Source organism: Podarcis gaigeae, assembly GCF_964106915.1.
Source record: "Podarcis gaigeae genome assembly, chromosome: 3".
Taxonomy (NCBI): domain Eukaryota; kingdom Metazoa; phylum Chordata; class Lepidosauria; order Squamata; family Lacertidae; genus Podarcis; species Podarcis gaigeae.
In genome coordinates, this window is record NC_139680.1 from 31,229,276 (window position 1) to 31,245,133 (window position 15,858).

General features: G+C 43.8%; 1 protein-coding gene across 3 annotated transcripts in view; it reads right to left on the bottom strand.

The window, feature by feature from the left end:
- Positions 1 to 15,858, bottom strand: part of NBAS (NBAS subunit of NRZ tethering complex) — a 176,408-nt gene that overhangs the window by 62,572 nt on the left and 97,978 nt on the right. For all 3 annotated transcript variants that reach the window (XR_014561897.1, XM_083729673.1, XM_083729672.1), the window contains exons 33-35: positions 5,653 to 5,766; positions 4,777 to 4,934; positions 2,905 to 3,009 (exon numbers count right to left, since the gene is read on the bottom strand). Coding sequence is in view for 2 of the 3 variants with exons in the window: in XM_083729673.1 (XP_083585799.1) it covers positions 2,905 to 3,009; positions 4,777 to 4,934; positions 5,653 to 5,766 (377 nt within the window). In the remaining variant the exon portion in view is untranslated. The remainder of the gene's footprint in view (positions 1 to 2,904; positions 3,010 to 4,776; positions 4,935 to 5,652; positions 5,767 to 15,858) is intronic.

Here is a 15,858-nt window from a genome sequence, read left to right on the forward strand (position 1 = left end):
TCACTGCCATGCAATGCAGTTCACAGAATGCAGTGCAGCTGGGCAAGATCACCAGAACATCCCTCTCTCAACCCACCTCCAAATTCTCGTCTTTCTCTCCTCCACAGCACCCATCACCACCACAGCTTCTTTCTTTTCCTTTGCCCTACCCCTCCCTCAAATGAAAATGACAAATTTTGGTGTTTGCATACAAAGGGGATTCTGGTCTTCCCGGCAGTTGTCAGGGTCAATCCGTGTTAATCCAATGTCAGGAAACAGTGCCATTTATTAATGAAACAGTATTTTGCATCCTCAGTGGTGCCCTGTTTTAAGCTAAGGTAACACCAGTCTTTAGAGGGACACGGGTGGCGCTGTGGGTTAAACCACAGAGCCTAGGACTTGTCGATCAGAAGGTTGGCGGATCAAATCCCCACGATGGGGTGAGCTCCTGTTGCTTGGTCCCCCCTCCTGCCAACCTAGCAGTTCGAAAGCACGTCAAAGTGCAAGTAGATAAATAGGTACCGCTCCGGTGGGAAGGTAAACGACGTTTCCATGCACTGCTCTGGTTTGCCAGAAGTGGCTTAGTCATGCTGGCCACATGACCCGGAAGCTGTACGCCGGCTCCCTCGGCCAATAAAGCGAGATGAGCGCTGCAACCCCAGAGTTGGCCACAACTGGACCTAATGGTCAGGGGTCCCTTTACCTTTAACACCTGTCTTTATAAAGCTGCACATGAGCCAATATAAACCCACGAGACTATGGACCAAAACAATAAATTTAAAAAATCCATGCATACTCCTTCTACATCACCCCCCCCCCAGTTATTTATCCACACATGTGAATAATTCCATTTGTAGCTCTATCATTACAGATGAATTCCTAAAGAAAGCAAGTTGCAATTTTTACAAGTATTTGCAGTGAAGCATTTATAAAAAGCAAATAAAACGCCATTTAAGGGCTGGAGCAATACACGGCCACTTGTAAGCACCTTCCCGTGTTAATAAGACCGTGCTCAGTAATTATACTTTCATATTACCATGACATATAAATAAAATACTTGTCTCTACAAAAAGATACATTAGTATTAAGTGGCTTATGTGTAAAGTTGCCCCCCCCATTTACTTGTCGTGATTTACTGTAATTGTTACTTTAACCATTAATGACTAACACACACCATTTTACGGCTAAACACCATCTTTTAAATAATCCTGTAATGGTGGCTATAATATTCTAAAATACTTTTGACTAATCAAGGCCTTAAACTGCTTATAATGAGGGTTATTTTTGGTTTTGTCTGAGTACTTCTAAAGTAGACGAAGAAATTATTTCCATGTGTAACTGCAGCTGAAGGTAAAAGGAAGAAAAGAGGCAATTACAGAGGCGTTCTCAGTATCTTGCTGAAAGATCTCTTCAAAACGAAGTCTTAAATACATGACAAACCATACAGCAAAGACAGCATACCCATTTTCCCATTTTGCCAGTTGCGCATGGTCACACAGAAGTCTTATCTCTCTTAATTTTGTAACCCGAGTGTAATGAAATGGGTGATTTAGCCATCTCAGTCTAACTTCAGCAAATATTTGGGTAAAATCCTATCCAAACAATAATAAATCAGGTTAGGTGACATAGATCCTCATGATGCAGCTCCTCTGTTCAAAGCAGAGCCATTTAGAAAATAATAATAATAATAAAATACATAGGTACATATAAGGATTTCAAGTTGGCTCCAACCTAAGGAAGCTGGCCTTTTCACTGCACAGGACTTAGCTGCCATTATGAAGCCAACAAGGAGCTTGTCTACACAAGCGCACACACACACCTGTCAGCTTCTCTTTTATCTCTCTTCCAGGACAACAGATTTGCCTCAAATTTGCCACCCCAGCCAACCGCCCCATTTGTCCTCCCATAAATACGACTCTGGTTATAGTTACTGCGTGGTCTAAACAGAAGAAAATATGATTATATATTTTACACAGTGGCATACCCAGTCCTCACCACCCCATTTTATACTTACAATAACCCTAAGAGGTAGCTTAGGCTGGGACACAGCAACTTGGCCCAAGGTTACTCGGTGAGATTCATGGCTGAGTGGGGATTCAAACCCTGGTCTCCCAGGTCAGTCCAGAATTCTAACCACTACACCACGCTGGCGCTCTCAATTGAGTACCGGAATGCATTTAGTACATTTAGAATGCACTCCGATTTAGCATTGAATGCATTTTAAGAACTAGCTCTTTGGCTCTTGTCTGCCCCAAAAGTTTAGTTGTGTCCCCCCCACCCACCCACATAAACACGCTAACCACTGCGAGTGGCAAACTGGCATTTTTATTTTTATTTTTGTCAGTTTGGATCGAATTTCTGCCTGAAGGCAGCCCTGTTTAGGTAAGTTTTAAATGTTTGATGTTTTACATCTGTTGGGAGCCGCCCAGAGTGGCTGGGGAAACCCAGCAGGATGGGTGGGCTATAAATATTATTATTATTATTATTATTATTATTATTATTATTATTATCCATCCCAATTGCAGCTGTGTGACCCCAAAGCCCCAAGTAGTGCTGAGGATAACATAGGTTGTGAGCCAAGGTGGGGAGACTCTACATAATTGTGATGCCCATTGGCTATAAACAATATTGACTGACTGACTCTGCATAAAAGGGCTTTGAAGACAGAAAAGCTAAAGGGACAGGGACTGCAGAAGGTCAATGAAATGCAGATATAAAGCTGGTAATGTGCTGAGAAACAAAAAAAAACCCCTGAAAAACAAGGGAAAGAGGCAAAGGCCTGATGAAAGGGGAACAGAGGAAAGAAACCAGGAGCTTCTAAGCTCACCTTATTTCCATCGCTAGACCAGTGATCAGGCTAAAAGATCCAAATGAATTTTAAAAATCCACAGTGCTTTAAAAAACAAACACACACACACAATTTACCTCTACAGAAGACTCTGTTTTCATTCCACTTGCAGGTCTGGAGGTATTTATGTTTTCCCATTTTTCTGGAGGCCGGATCTGGTAGTTGACTGTGTGATAAAGAATCTAAGGCAAAACGAATAACCTATCTGTTAAATTGTTTATTATAATTGATAAGTTATAAAGTGTGGTGAGCCACTTCCCTTCTGAAGATTGCTTATTTAAAACCCAGCCAGCTCTGTCTTATGTGCAGAGGGTGGTGTACCCCAGGGTTGTGTGTGTGTGTGTGTGTGTGTGTGTGTGTGTGTGTGTATACACAAACACAGTATCAAGTTCCAAACAAAATTTTAAAAAGAGCCAGATTTCTGATCCCGGAGGATCCACAAACCTCATCTACCTGTTCATCTAAATCTAAAGAAAGATGTAGCATTGGCTGTCCCTAAATAGATGACAAGTCAGATATCAAACAGAGCTTACAATGATGAATAAATAAATGAAAGAACCTGGCTGGGATGGGTGAAGGTACACTGTTAAACGCATTTTATGTATTTCATGAGAATAGTGGCAAAGTATGACATCGTCATAGAACTAGTAATAATATACCATGAAGGATTATGATGGATGTGATTCTTGATAGCAAGAAACTTGGGGCCCCACCTGGAGGAAACATTTAAATTGGTATCATAGCCACTTTATGCAGTCATGGCTTCTTGCAAAGGATCCTGGGAATTGTAGTTTGTGAACCGTGGTGGGAGTTGTTAAAGGTAAAGGTAAAGGTACCCCTGACCATTAGGTCCAGTCGTGACCGACTCTGGGGTTGCTGCGCTCATCTTGTTTTACTGGCCGAGGGAGCTGGCGTACAGCTTCCGGGTCATGTGGCCAGCATGACTAAGCCGCTTCTGGCGAACCAGAGCAGCGCACGGAAACGCCGTTTACCTTCCCGCCGGAGCGGTCCCCATTTATCTACTTGCACTTTGATGTGCTTTCGAACTGCTAGGTTGGCAGGAGCAGGGACCGAGCAACAGGAGCTCACCCTGTCACAGGGATTCGAACCGCCAACCTTCTGATCAGCAAGTCCTAGGCTCTGTGGTTTAACCCACAGTGCCACCTGCGTCCCTTGGTGGGAGTTGTTAGCAGGCTCCTATTCCCCTCACAGAATGGCAGTTCCCATTCCTCTGGGAGAAGAGTGATGTGCTGTTAAACCACTCTGGCAATTGTCTAACCCTGCCAGGATGCCTCCAAGGGTCTAATGATACTTAAGCTGCTTCCCTGACGCTAACCCTTTGGGTCCCAATAAGGAGATTTCTGGTAACAAATCCCGTTGTCCCAGAGAGAAAGAAACGCCTGTGAGGGCATACCTTTCACTGACACCTGACACAACGAAAACCTAGTTACAAGATTTGTTTAATAACAGCTACGCTATAAATTAAAATGAGCTTGAAACTCCTGTTTTACATTTTTCAACCGGCGCAGGCTCACTCTGATCAGCGTTTTAACTCAGGGACTTGGGACTCTAGGACTAACAACAATTTTGAGAAAGCTGTGGAAGCCACATGTTGAAAATGGAATTTCATTCAAAAACAAAACCATATACCGTATTTTTCCATCTATAAGACACCCCCTATTTTGTGGGACTCTGATTTAAGAAAATGGGGGGAGATGTATCCGTGTATAAGATGCCCCCAAATTTTTGACATTATTTTTAAGGGAAAAAACCTAGCCTTATACATGGAAAAATACAGTATATATAAAGAACAAGATTTCAACCCAGGTATTTGTTAAAAACAGTATTTCAGTCCAGTAGCAACAAAGTGTAGGAGATATGACTTCAGAACAGATTTATTTTTGTTTTGTTTGCATTTTAAACAAGGCTTTTAGAGAATCTAGACATACCTCAGTTTGCAGAGCACTGCTCGCTGCCAGAAGCGGTTCAATGGCACTTGGGGGACAATGTGTCAAAGCATAGGCTATGAGCTCCTGTCGGACGGCCATGTCTTGGTAACCTTCGGCTTGTCCTAACTGGCTGCAAACCTCCCAGCTGTTAGAGTACCCTGATATGGATAAAACAAAACAAAACAATTACAAAACTGAAATTAAGATCAAAGATCGAGAAAACTCAAATTAAGGACTGAGATTTCAATCAATCAATCAATCAATCAATCAATCAATCAATCAATATGAAACTGAAATTGAAATTACACCAGCATTTCAAATTTGAAGAGTACCACAATTCAGTTTTCAATGGAATGGTTATGAAAGCCTGACTTCATTCCATATCAGATACAATGATTCTGTACCCTGCATATGAATTTTAACATGATCATGTCTGTACATTAGCTATCAGAGACACCACCCTGCCTTCAATTTATTCTTTCTGTATACAACCCAACTACATTTCATTACTACACAACTTCCATCACCCTACAACAGACATCACCATGAAATGCTTCAAAAAATAGAACAAAAAGAGGAACCTCATGTATCCAACTTTGAGGCTGATGCATTCAAAAAACAGTAATTTGCCAGCTTGCATAAGGATAAAGAGTTTTATTCATCCAATTTATATTCTAGAGTAAATGCACTGAAATAGACTGTTTAAATTAATCGTTTCTCAAGTCCCTTAGATTCAGTGGCTCTACTCTGATAATGACTTCATCAGGCTCCTCTCAAAATATTTGCCATTTTATACAATGTCAGAAAATCCACGAGATAATTTTTTTTGGAGGTGGGGGGTTGAGGAGCGGGGGAGAAGAGGAAATTCATTCCCACCTGAAGCCATAAGCTCCTGGCAATGCATATTTGCTGCTTTGTAATCCTGAAATTGAAGAGCTTGTTCGACTAACAGAATCAAAACTTGTCCTTTTCTCTCCATCTGGTCATCACCTACAAAAGTTAGAAGAATTATTGTTGAACGATTAGAAAACTAACATCGGATTACTAATAATAAATAAGTAATGAAGAATGTGACGGGCGGCCACACAATTATGTGTGAACACAATAGCAGGATTATGTGTGATGGCAATAGCAGGAAGAGGTGCCACAAAGCAAATTGACCAAAATAGTTCATTTTAAAGCTCCAAACCAGAACCTATTCAGACCCTGAATCTCCCACTACAGTGGTACCTCGGGATGCGAACGGGATCTGTTCCAGAGCCCCGTTTGCATCCTGAAGCGAACACAACCTGCATCTGCCGTGTTTTGCTGCTTCCGCACATGCGCGTGGTGTCATTTTGACCCCAAAATACTTAACTTGAAGCACATTTATCCCGAGGTATGACTGTATTGTGTCTTCACAAAACCAAAAAGGTAGATGCGAGCCTTAGGCCACACTCCAAGACTGCTATATGCAAGTATAGTACATATAGTAAATATAGTACAAAACTTGGGTCTTCAAGCGGTTTTTGGACTACAACTCCCTTCATCCCTAGCTAGCAGGGCCAGCGGTCAGGGATTATGGAAAGTGTAGTCCCAAAACAGCTGGAGACCCAAGTTTGGGAAACTGTTCTAGAAGGTGAGGAACCTGTGGCCTTCCATGTGTTGTTGACTTGAATGCCATCATCCCTGACCAATGGCCATGTTGGCTGGAGCTGGCAGTCCTAGGCTGCACACACAGTAGACATTTAAAGCACATTCATCCTACAAATAATCCCAGGAACTGTAGTTTGCCCCTCGCAGTGCTGCGATTCACAGCATCCTGAACAAATCACAGCTCCTGGGGTAGGGGAATGTGCTTTAAATGTGTGGTGTACAACATCTGGTGCACCGCAGGTTCCCCGTTCTAAAATAAGGGATAACTTCAAAATTAGGACTATCTAGCAATCGTGACCTTTAAAATCAATGCAGCCTGTGGCTTCCATGGGGTCCTACACTTTTCCTAATAGATTTAAAACCCAACTGGGAGAAGAGTCTCTCAACTGCCATGAGAGAATGGAAGGAGCTATAGCCCAATGTGAGTGCTTAATGTAAGTTTCTTAAATTGTTCCTCAGGTATCTGCTAAGGCAATAAATAAAGAATGATTTGTTTCTGTTTGAAAGGAACGTGGCCGTACTTAGATGTAGGGGAGAAATGACTTTTCCTTAACTGAGCCTGAGCGGTTTGCCGAAGCTAAGTTAGCATGAACAACAACTGTAGCCTCTTTCTTGCTCCACGTATTTTTACAAGGGTTATCAAAAACGCAGGAATTATCCTGTGACAATCTCCTTTTCCCTGACAGTTTCCTCTCGTTTCTGCTCCTTGCCGGTACAGTGGTACCTCACGTTAGACGCTTCAGGTTCCAGACACTTCAGGTTACAGACTCTGCTAATCCAGGAATAGTACCTCAGGTTAAGAACTTTGTTTCAGGATAAGAACAGATATCGTGTGGCAGCAGTGGCAGGCCCCATTAACTAAAGTGGTACCTCAGGTTAAGAACAGTTTCAGGTTAAGAACAGACCTCTGAAACGAATTAAGTTCTTAACCCGAGGTACCACTGTATACTAAAAGCATCATGACTGGAGCTCCTGAAACATGCAGTTTGAATTGTTCAATTTAATTTAATGAGCTTTTCCTGCAGGCTTCACAATGGCGTCGCTTGAAGCCATACCCCGCTGAAGATTTTTCAAGTATCTCCCTTTCATTCTTCCAATCAAACCAGCCCTGTGACAGCCTCATGGAATCTTGCATTGGAAAGTGTGCGTATGTACATATCGTTAAGGATTATAAAAGCAAAATTGTTTCCTAATGACAGTTTTATGCTTGAACGCCTGACAGGTACAATTTAAAAAGTCAAACTGCCACTTTAAAAGGACGCAATGAGGCCTTAACAATCTTCTCCCTCCTGAATCGCCTTTGCTGTTTAAACACTGATCAAGTGCTATGTCTTACGACAGGGAACATCCAGAACCGGGCAGGTGGTCCTGTCTGCTGTTCTGAAGAAGACTGCATGCATCTGCAGGAAGAGTTTAAAAAAATTGCAAAGGACGCCCAAAGACTCTGCTCATCCTCCCTGGTTTCTCAAATGCTAACATAGGAAGAACACTAAAACAGAAACAGGAGTCTAAGGGCAGAATTCCCCTCTGGACCATATTTCAATGGTAGGTGAGGTGAAAGTGGATGGAGCAATGCATGAAAATTTTACCTTTTCACAGTACATACACATACAATCTTCCATCCAGGAAAGAAAGAGGCATTATCAGAGTGTGAAGACACATGGCAGCCAGGCAAAGAAACACACACTCAAGGATGGCAAGATGCAGGGCCAGCATGGTGAATGAAGAGGTGTGGCTGCAGACACTTCCAAGGGCCAGTTCTCTAAGTTTGGAGGGCCACATTCCCCTCCCCTGGGCCGGCCTGTCTGTCTCTCCTTTATTAGAACTTGAACACTGCAAGACTATGCACTGGGCACCCAGAAAGACATTTTAAGCATTGTTTCCCCTCAAAAAACAGCAACATTCCACGTGAAGGGAAATCTGGTACCGTCAACGAATATTAAGAACATCTCCCTTCAAACAAACCATGTGGGTTTTAGTCATTTGCATGAGTAAAGCAATGGTGAGTATTTCCTTTGTTGTTTACGTGATGCACCCATATGTTATAGAAAGGTAAAGGTACCCCTGCCCATACGGGCCAGTTGTGACCGACTCTAGGGTTGTGTGCCCATCTCACTTAAGAGGCTGGGGGCCAGCGCTGTCCGGAGACACTTCCGGGTCACGTGGTCAGCGTGACGAAGCTGCTCTGGCGAGCCTGCACCAGCGCAGCACACGGAAACGCTGTTTACCTTCCCGCTATAAAGCGGTACCTATTTATCTACTTGCACTTAGGAGTGCTTTCGAACTGCTAGGTGGGCAGGAGCTGGGACTGAACGACGGGAGCTCACCCCGCTGTGGGGATTCGAACCGCCGACTATGCGATCGGCAAGCCCTAGGCGCTGAGGTTTTACCCACCTGCGTCCCTAATTAAGTGGGTAGGAGAAAGCATCAGCTAAATCATCTTAGAATACACATTCCCCCTAGTGTGTGGAAGAGGAGAGATGCTTCTTAAGATGGCGATTGCCATCTGCAAGTTTATAGTATGTAATTCTATTCAAAACAATACACTTTGAAAAATTGGGTGCCCTGTGAATTTACTGCCTTAACCCCCCCCCCAAAAAAACACTTTTGATCAGTTAATCAATCAATCTAACTGATTAAATGTTGCAGTCTGCTTGGAGTGGTTATGGGATGCGGAACTCTTGTATGGCAGGATTTGCCTGCTGACCCAGAGGAGAGGCTAAGTAACACTGCAGATGATAAGAGGGAAGGACTTCATCTCATGCTGAGCCCAGAGCTTGGAAGAGCCATAAACTATGAATGCAAAAAAGAAAAATTAAAACCCATACCGCTCCATAAGGTAAAGGTAAAGGGACCCCTGACCATTAGGTCCAGTCGTGACCAACTCTGGGGTTGCGGCACTCATCTCACTTTACTGGCCAAGGGAGCCGGCGTACAGCTTCCGGGTCATGTGGCCAGCATGACTAAGCCACTTCTGGCAAACCAGAGCAGTGCATGGAAACGTCGTTTACCTTCCCGCCGGAGCGGTACCTATTTATCTACTTGCACTGCATGCTTTCGAACTGCTAGGTTGGCAGGAGGGGGGACCAAGCAACAGAAGCTCACCCCATCGCGGGGATTTGATCTGCCAACCTTCTGATAGGCAAGTCCTAGGCTCTATGGTTTAACCCACAGCGCCACCCGCGTCCTTCTACCACTCCATAAAGAAGGCTCCAATTGATAAAATTACAACTGTGACTTGTTAAAGAACAACTACCACCATGGATAATAAGAAAAGGTTGTTCTACCACACCTGGCATGTGTGGGTTCACGCGTAATATATACAGTAGTACCTCAGGTTAAGTACTTAATTCGTTCCGGAGGTCCGTACTTAACCTGAAACTGTTCTTAACCTGAAGCACCACTTTAGCTAATGGAGCCTCCAGCTGCTGCCGCGCCACCATAGCATGATTTTTGTTCTCATCCTGAAGCAAAGTTCTTAACCCGAGGTAATATTTCTGGGTTAGCGGAGTCTGTAACTTGAAGCGTATGTAACCTGAGGTACCACTGTAATCCTAATTACTGTTTGAATAGACCACCCCACTCCCCAAACAGCTGAGAATGGATATTTATAACAGTCTTGCTTCCCACTGGTTCAAGTGAAGGACATTCTTAACTGATGATATCTGGGAAAGAGTGGAAAACATCCCTGGGACAGGATTTCTGCTAAGCTACTACCACCTTCAGAGTTCATATACCAAATGCCGAATCTGCAAGCCAGTGCAATAGGGCCTTAGGTCCAAACAAATTTCTATGTAGCAGCATGATTGATTTGCTCGGCTGAGGGACAGCTCTTGTTGGCAGTAAAAGCTCGCTGCCCTGCATTACGCATGGGCTGCAATGCCCCTCGTTGGGAGCAACCTTTGCACATCTGAAATTGCTTCAGGTGGAAACGCTCGCTCTGAGCTAGGCCATTCTAAAGGAATTCGAGATTGACCTGTCTAGAATATTTTATTGGAGAAGTGTAGAGCCTTTAGTGATTTTTAAAATATGAGTCTACCAACTGCTCAACACCAGAACCAGTGGAGAACAGTGGGAGGTTCCTGCAGTCATATTCCCCATACTAACCACCGAAATGGTTGCAAGAAAAATCACTTTCCACCCAACAGAAGTGCTCGGAAGAGGCAGGGAAACCTGGGTATACAATCCTTGTACCAAAACCAAAACCAAAACCCAATCATCATCTATAAAGACTTTGGAAGGAACAGATATCTGCCGGTAATAAAGGTTGCATCTTTACTTATTGCTCAGAATGTAACAATTTCTCTTCAGATTCGGGGGCAGAAAACCTCTTTTAATCACCAATGCCAGAGCTGGCATTAGCTTGCTAAACTAATTTCATTCCCATGAATGTCACTGTCATTTTGAAGCAAAAATTAATTAGAAAAGATTTCTGAAATTAATGACTCAAATAGCAATTCCTGCAGCTTGTGGCAGCCCTGAATAACATTTGTGCCAGGTCTTTTTAACGTTATGAGGCAATAAACAAACAGTAATTAAGAATCACTGCTGAAGATTGCTTTGTCAAAAGATAAGTGGTCCTAGATTCCTTGCACCTTTGAAATTGCCCTCCAAATGCATATATGTTACAGAATTCATCCGTTTAAAGTAGATGTTTGAGGAAAATATAGGCCCCGGGAGCAGAAGGCCTCTTATGGGGGAGACTGGTATCCAGCAGAAGCTCTCAATGGAGTATGCTCCTCGTGCTGTTCCAGAGGGTCCTCCAAACCACTGGAGCAGATTTTCAAGGAGCAAAGAAACTGGTGCTAAATGCTGTTTCTGTTCTGTGACACAGGAATGCCTTTAGCAGAACTCTGCTTATGGGATGCTCCCACCACATAACCTTTAACAAAGATCTAAGCCAGTTGTCAGGGAACTGCCATCAGAGCCAGAGGCGGAGGGAAGGCTCCAGAGGGATGCCGGAGAGGGTCCCAGTAGGGAGAGAGGCAGCCCATCTGCTGGGGAAGGAAATCAGCGTAACACCAGTGGAGAAGGGGGGCAGATGGGGGAATCGAAGAGGAGGCTCCAGGACTCCTCGCCGGAGACCAGCAGGGAGAGTACGGGTACTCCGCTGCCCACACCCTCCCTGCGCAGAAGACTTCCGCGCAGGGAGAGTAGGAGGAGACTTGGCGTCAAAGAACTTCTTTGCTGGAAGAAGTTCAAGAAACGCCCACTGACGGATTCTGCCAGCGACTGAGGCAGCCACGGGTGAGAGGCTGTCCAGACAGAAAGGGTTCAACCAGGTAACCTATCCAGGAGTGGCGAAAACTTACGCACGAGCAACCCCTAGAACCATTACACCAGTGTTTTGAAAACTTGGTTCTCCAGCTGTTTTGGGACTCCAATTCCCCATATCCCTGACTACTGGTCCTGATATCTAGGGATGACGGGAGCTGTAGTCCAAAAACAGCTGGAGATAGATTGGCACAGAAGCTTTCTGCCTTTTGCAATACTCAAAAATAAGGATGATGAACAATATTGCTCAACCAGCTCCAAGAAAAGATCTTGGGGGTGGTTTTAGAAGGCCTCAGTTGGCGGACAGAGATGGGAAGGTAGTCACAAAGATCTCAGATATGATGTCTGAAATTCCTGGAGGGCAAGGAATGCTAAAGGGGTTCTTGCCAGAAGATCATCAGGATTCCTGATGTTTATGCTTAATGTTATGGGACATAGCAATGGCGCAAGGGACTGGCAGGACATTGGTGTGTGTGAACTAGGGGAAGGGGTACTGATCTGAGAGAAGGGGGCAGTGGTCTGTGGGGACCTGTACCCACCAGGAGACAAACATCAGGGGCAGGGGAAACTTCAGAGATGGAGGAAGAGGAGCAAGAGGCAGAGTAGGTAAATGCACCACTGTCTCCCGGAACCAGGAGAGAACTGAAATGGGAAAAGCAGAGGCAGCTTGCATGCAGGCATAGTCTCCGGCTACTTGAGTACAGCCTGTTTGGAGAAGGTACATAAACTGGTGGAGGGGTAGGGTTCCTCAGTTGCAGCAACTGCTCTATAGACAGCGGACCTGGGAATAGCTGCCTAAACGCTAGATTGGTGTGCGTAGGTCTCCAGAGCTGTAGAAGCAAGTGCGTTCTTTGACAACAAAAGTGTTAATTCTGCTGTGTGCTTTCCTTTGGGCTGGGAAGCACCCTTGGCAGATGGGCAGGGGAAGTCAAGGCATCCTGCCATCTGATTTAGTGCTGCAGCCAGATTTCAAATGGAGCAATTTTCATTAAGACTACAGAAGAAGAAACTCCTTCCTTCCCACTTTCTAAAATTCCAATAATTATCTTCTTTAAAAAATAATGATGATAATTAAATGTTACGTGAAGAGACACACTTAACATTATGCTCTGTTTGGATATACAATAATGCTTGGAATCGGGGAGGGTTGCATGGGATAACTTGCCCCCATCTATCAAACGTGGGATTCTTCCCCACCTATCTTCAGTGTTACAGGTGAGATAGCAGACCTAGGAACACACACTTGTATATACTGTATGGTATGTGGGTCTTGCTGTCTCTGCTGAATTCCAGTATTCTGGATCTGCCAGTAGTTATCATGGTCCCTATGTGTTAGTTGTTCCACTTTATATAGATGTTTCAGAGGGTATATTGCCTATTATCTGTGCCACTCTAAAAACTGTATTTTATACTGTATTTTTTGCATTTTACTTTTATTTGTGATATTTTTTAGGATGTTGCAAACCATATAGAGGTACAGTTGTACCTTGGATCCCGAACGCCTTCCTACTCAGACAGTTTGGTTCCCGGACCCCGCAAACCTGGAAGTGACTGTTCCAGTTTGCAAATGTTTTTTGGAACCCGAATGTCCGACAGGGCTTCCACGACTTCCGATTGGCTGCAGGAGCTTAGGTTTACTTTAACCAGAGTTTGCTTCAGAAAACCCAAAGCAGTGTCCCAACTCCTTGAACATCCAACTTACTAGCAACAATCACACACAATGCCAGAAATGAGGTAAGGTCAGGAAACCTTGGTTTTAAGTATGCCCAGGCCATGCTGTAATAGCTCCCTTTTGCTACTCTTATTCTTATAGCAGAGAACACTACAGGTTATATGGAACACTATTGGTTATATGGAACAGCACCTTCCGCCCTCATATAATAAAGAACAAATAAGTGTAATCTTGATTTTTACATTTTAATTTATGGCCATGGTTTATAGGTGCCATTAAGTTTTACTGGAGGCAACATTCACATAATATAGTAAAAGCTTTGTCAGCGTTTCCATTAGAGGCCATGCACTGCAAGAGTTTATTAACCAATTTAGGGAGTTGAACTCTTGAAAGCTGAATATGGATGCTTTATATCCACCATAAGAGTATTAGAGGAAGAACAGTGCTAGTTGTATTGGTATGAAAAAGGAGGAGGAAAACCTTCTAGCATCAGCTTTAGTATTTCAGGCTATTTCTTAGGAATTTTAAAATTACCGTTTTCTGTGTATAAGACTACATTTTCCCCCTAATTTTTTGAAGTTTAAAATAAGGGGTCGCCTTATACACAGATAGTGCATTTTCTTAATTTTGGGATAAAAAAATAGGGGTCGTCATACACAGAAAAATATGGTAATCTGCTTCTTTTAAAATTAAGCTAAACCACTGTAAATCTCAAATGTTCTATGCTGTTAGAAACAAAGTGCACGTCATATATATATATATATATGCGCATGCGCTTATCCTTAGGAGTGCTTCGGATGCAATAACACTGGAGGCAAATACTGCTTTACTGGACGAAGTTCTTTGAAAATAAAATTCTTCAAGTTTGTCTGATAACCAGTTTCCGACAGCAATTGTCCGAAATCGCACTGTGACAATCGCTGCTGCCACTCTTGCGATTTGTTAACACATTCTGCAGCAATTTGGCATTTTTCTTTAAGCCAAAGTACAGGAGTCAAAAAGATGAGGTTCACATTTCAGCTGTAAGCCTTTACAAGCTGTTATTCTAAAGACCCAAGACCATCGTTCATGCTTGGCTACCACAATCTGGCCGTACTGGCAATCCTGTCTTCCCTAAATCTTCTGCTGGTTTTCCCACCTGGGGAAGGGAAGATGTGGTTAAAGTGAATTTGCTAGGCTCCCCTTTGGGTGGTGGTGGTGGTGGTGGGGAGAACACAATCAGGAGAGCTGGTTTTGATCTATAAAAACCCTTACAGTGCAATTTTATATATGCCCAGTGAGAAGTAAGTCCCATCAAGCTTAATAGAACTTTTACATAGGTGTGTGTATAGGACTGCAGCCTGAAAGATTTGAGGTGGCCATTGTACCTAGCTATCAAGTGCCCCATCCGAACATGTGTAGGCCACTGAAAAAGGAATTCCTCACAATGAATTAGGAGAGCCAAGGTTCAAACACCTGGAGGAGGCAAGTCTGTTCGCAGTTACACCTGCTGTGGTGGTCACATCCATATTCTATTTCTACAACGTGATCGATGTGGGATTGGTAATGGAAAGCACTCAGAAGCTTTAAGGTAAAGGTAAAGAGATCCCTGACCATTACGTCCAGTCGTGGCTGACTCTGGGGTTGCGGCACTCATCTCGCTTTATTGGCCATGGGAGCCGGCGTACAGCTTCCGGGTCATGTGGCCAGCAATTTCTAGCGAACCAGAGCAGCACACGGAAATGCCATTTACCTTCCCACCGGAGCGGTACCTATTTATCTACTTGCACTTTGACGTGCTTTCGAACTGCTAGGTTGGCAGGGGCTGGGACCGAGCAACGGGAGCTCACCCCATTGCGGGAATTCGAACCGCCGACCTTCTGATCGGCAAGTCCTAGGCTCTGTGGTTTAACCCACAGCAAAACGCTGGGGCAGCTTTCTGAAGCATATTGCTCCAGCAGGCTGCAGAACTTCCAGACAGGAGCAATTTGCATGTATTAACCCATGAATTGGGATGCGGGTGGTGCTGTGGGTTAAACCACAAAGCCTAGACTTGCCAGTCAGAAGGTCAGTGGTTCATCTCTATTTTTCGTTGTATTTTTCTTTTTTCCATGTAGTGTACGTGCATAAATTGTAACATGGTAAACTGTTGTGTAAATATGTGTTGAATGTTTAATAAAGATTTAAATAATAATAATAAATGAATGGCTTGGAACCAGGACCAACTATTCCCCCCTTAGAGTCTGGTTTCACCATTAATCATTGGAGGCTTTGAACACCGTCTCTTTGCCTTCATAGGAACCAAGACCTCCGAAGGTGTCAACTCCCTCATTTGTAAAGCCTGGTCTAGTTCACCTAGTTGGCTCCCTCTTTGACAGTGTTTGAAATTCCCCTTGCTCTAGGCACATTTTGGGACAGGGAATTTCCTTAGCATGAGCAGTTTCTAAGCTCTGGGCGCAATACTGCGCCTAAGATTTCAGATTACAACTGCAAAGTGGAAGGAAAAGAGGACCTTTTTCTGC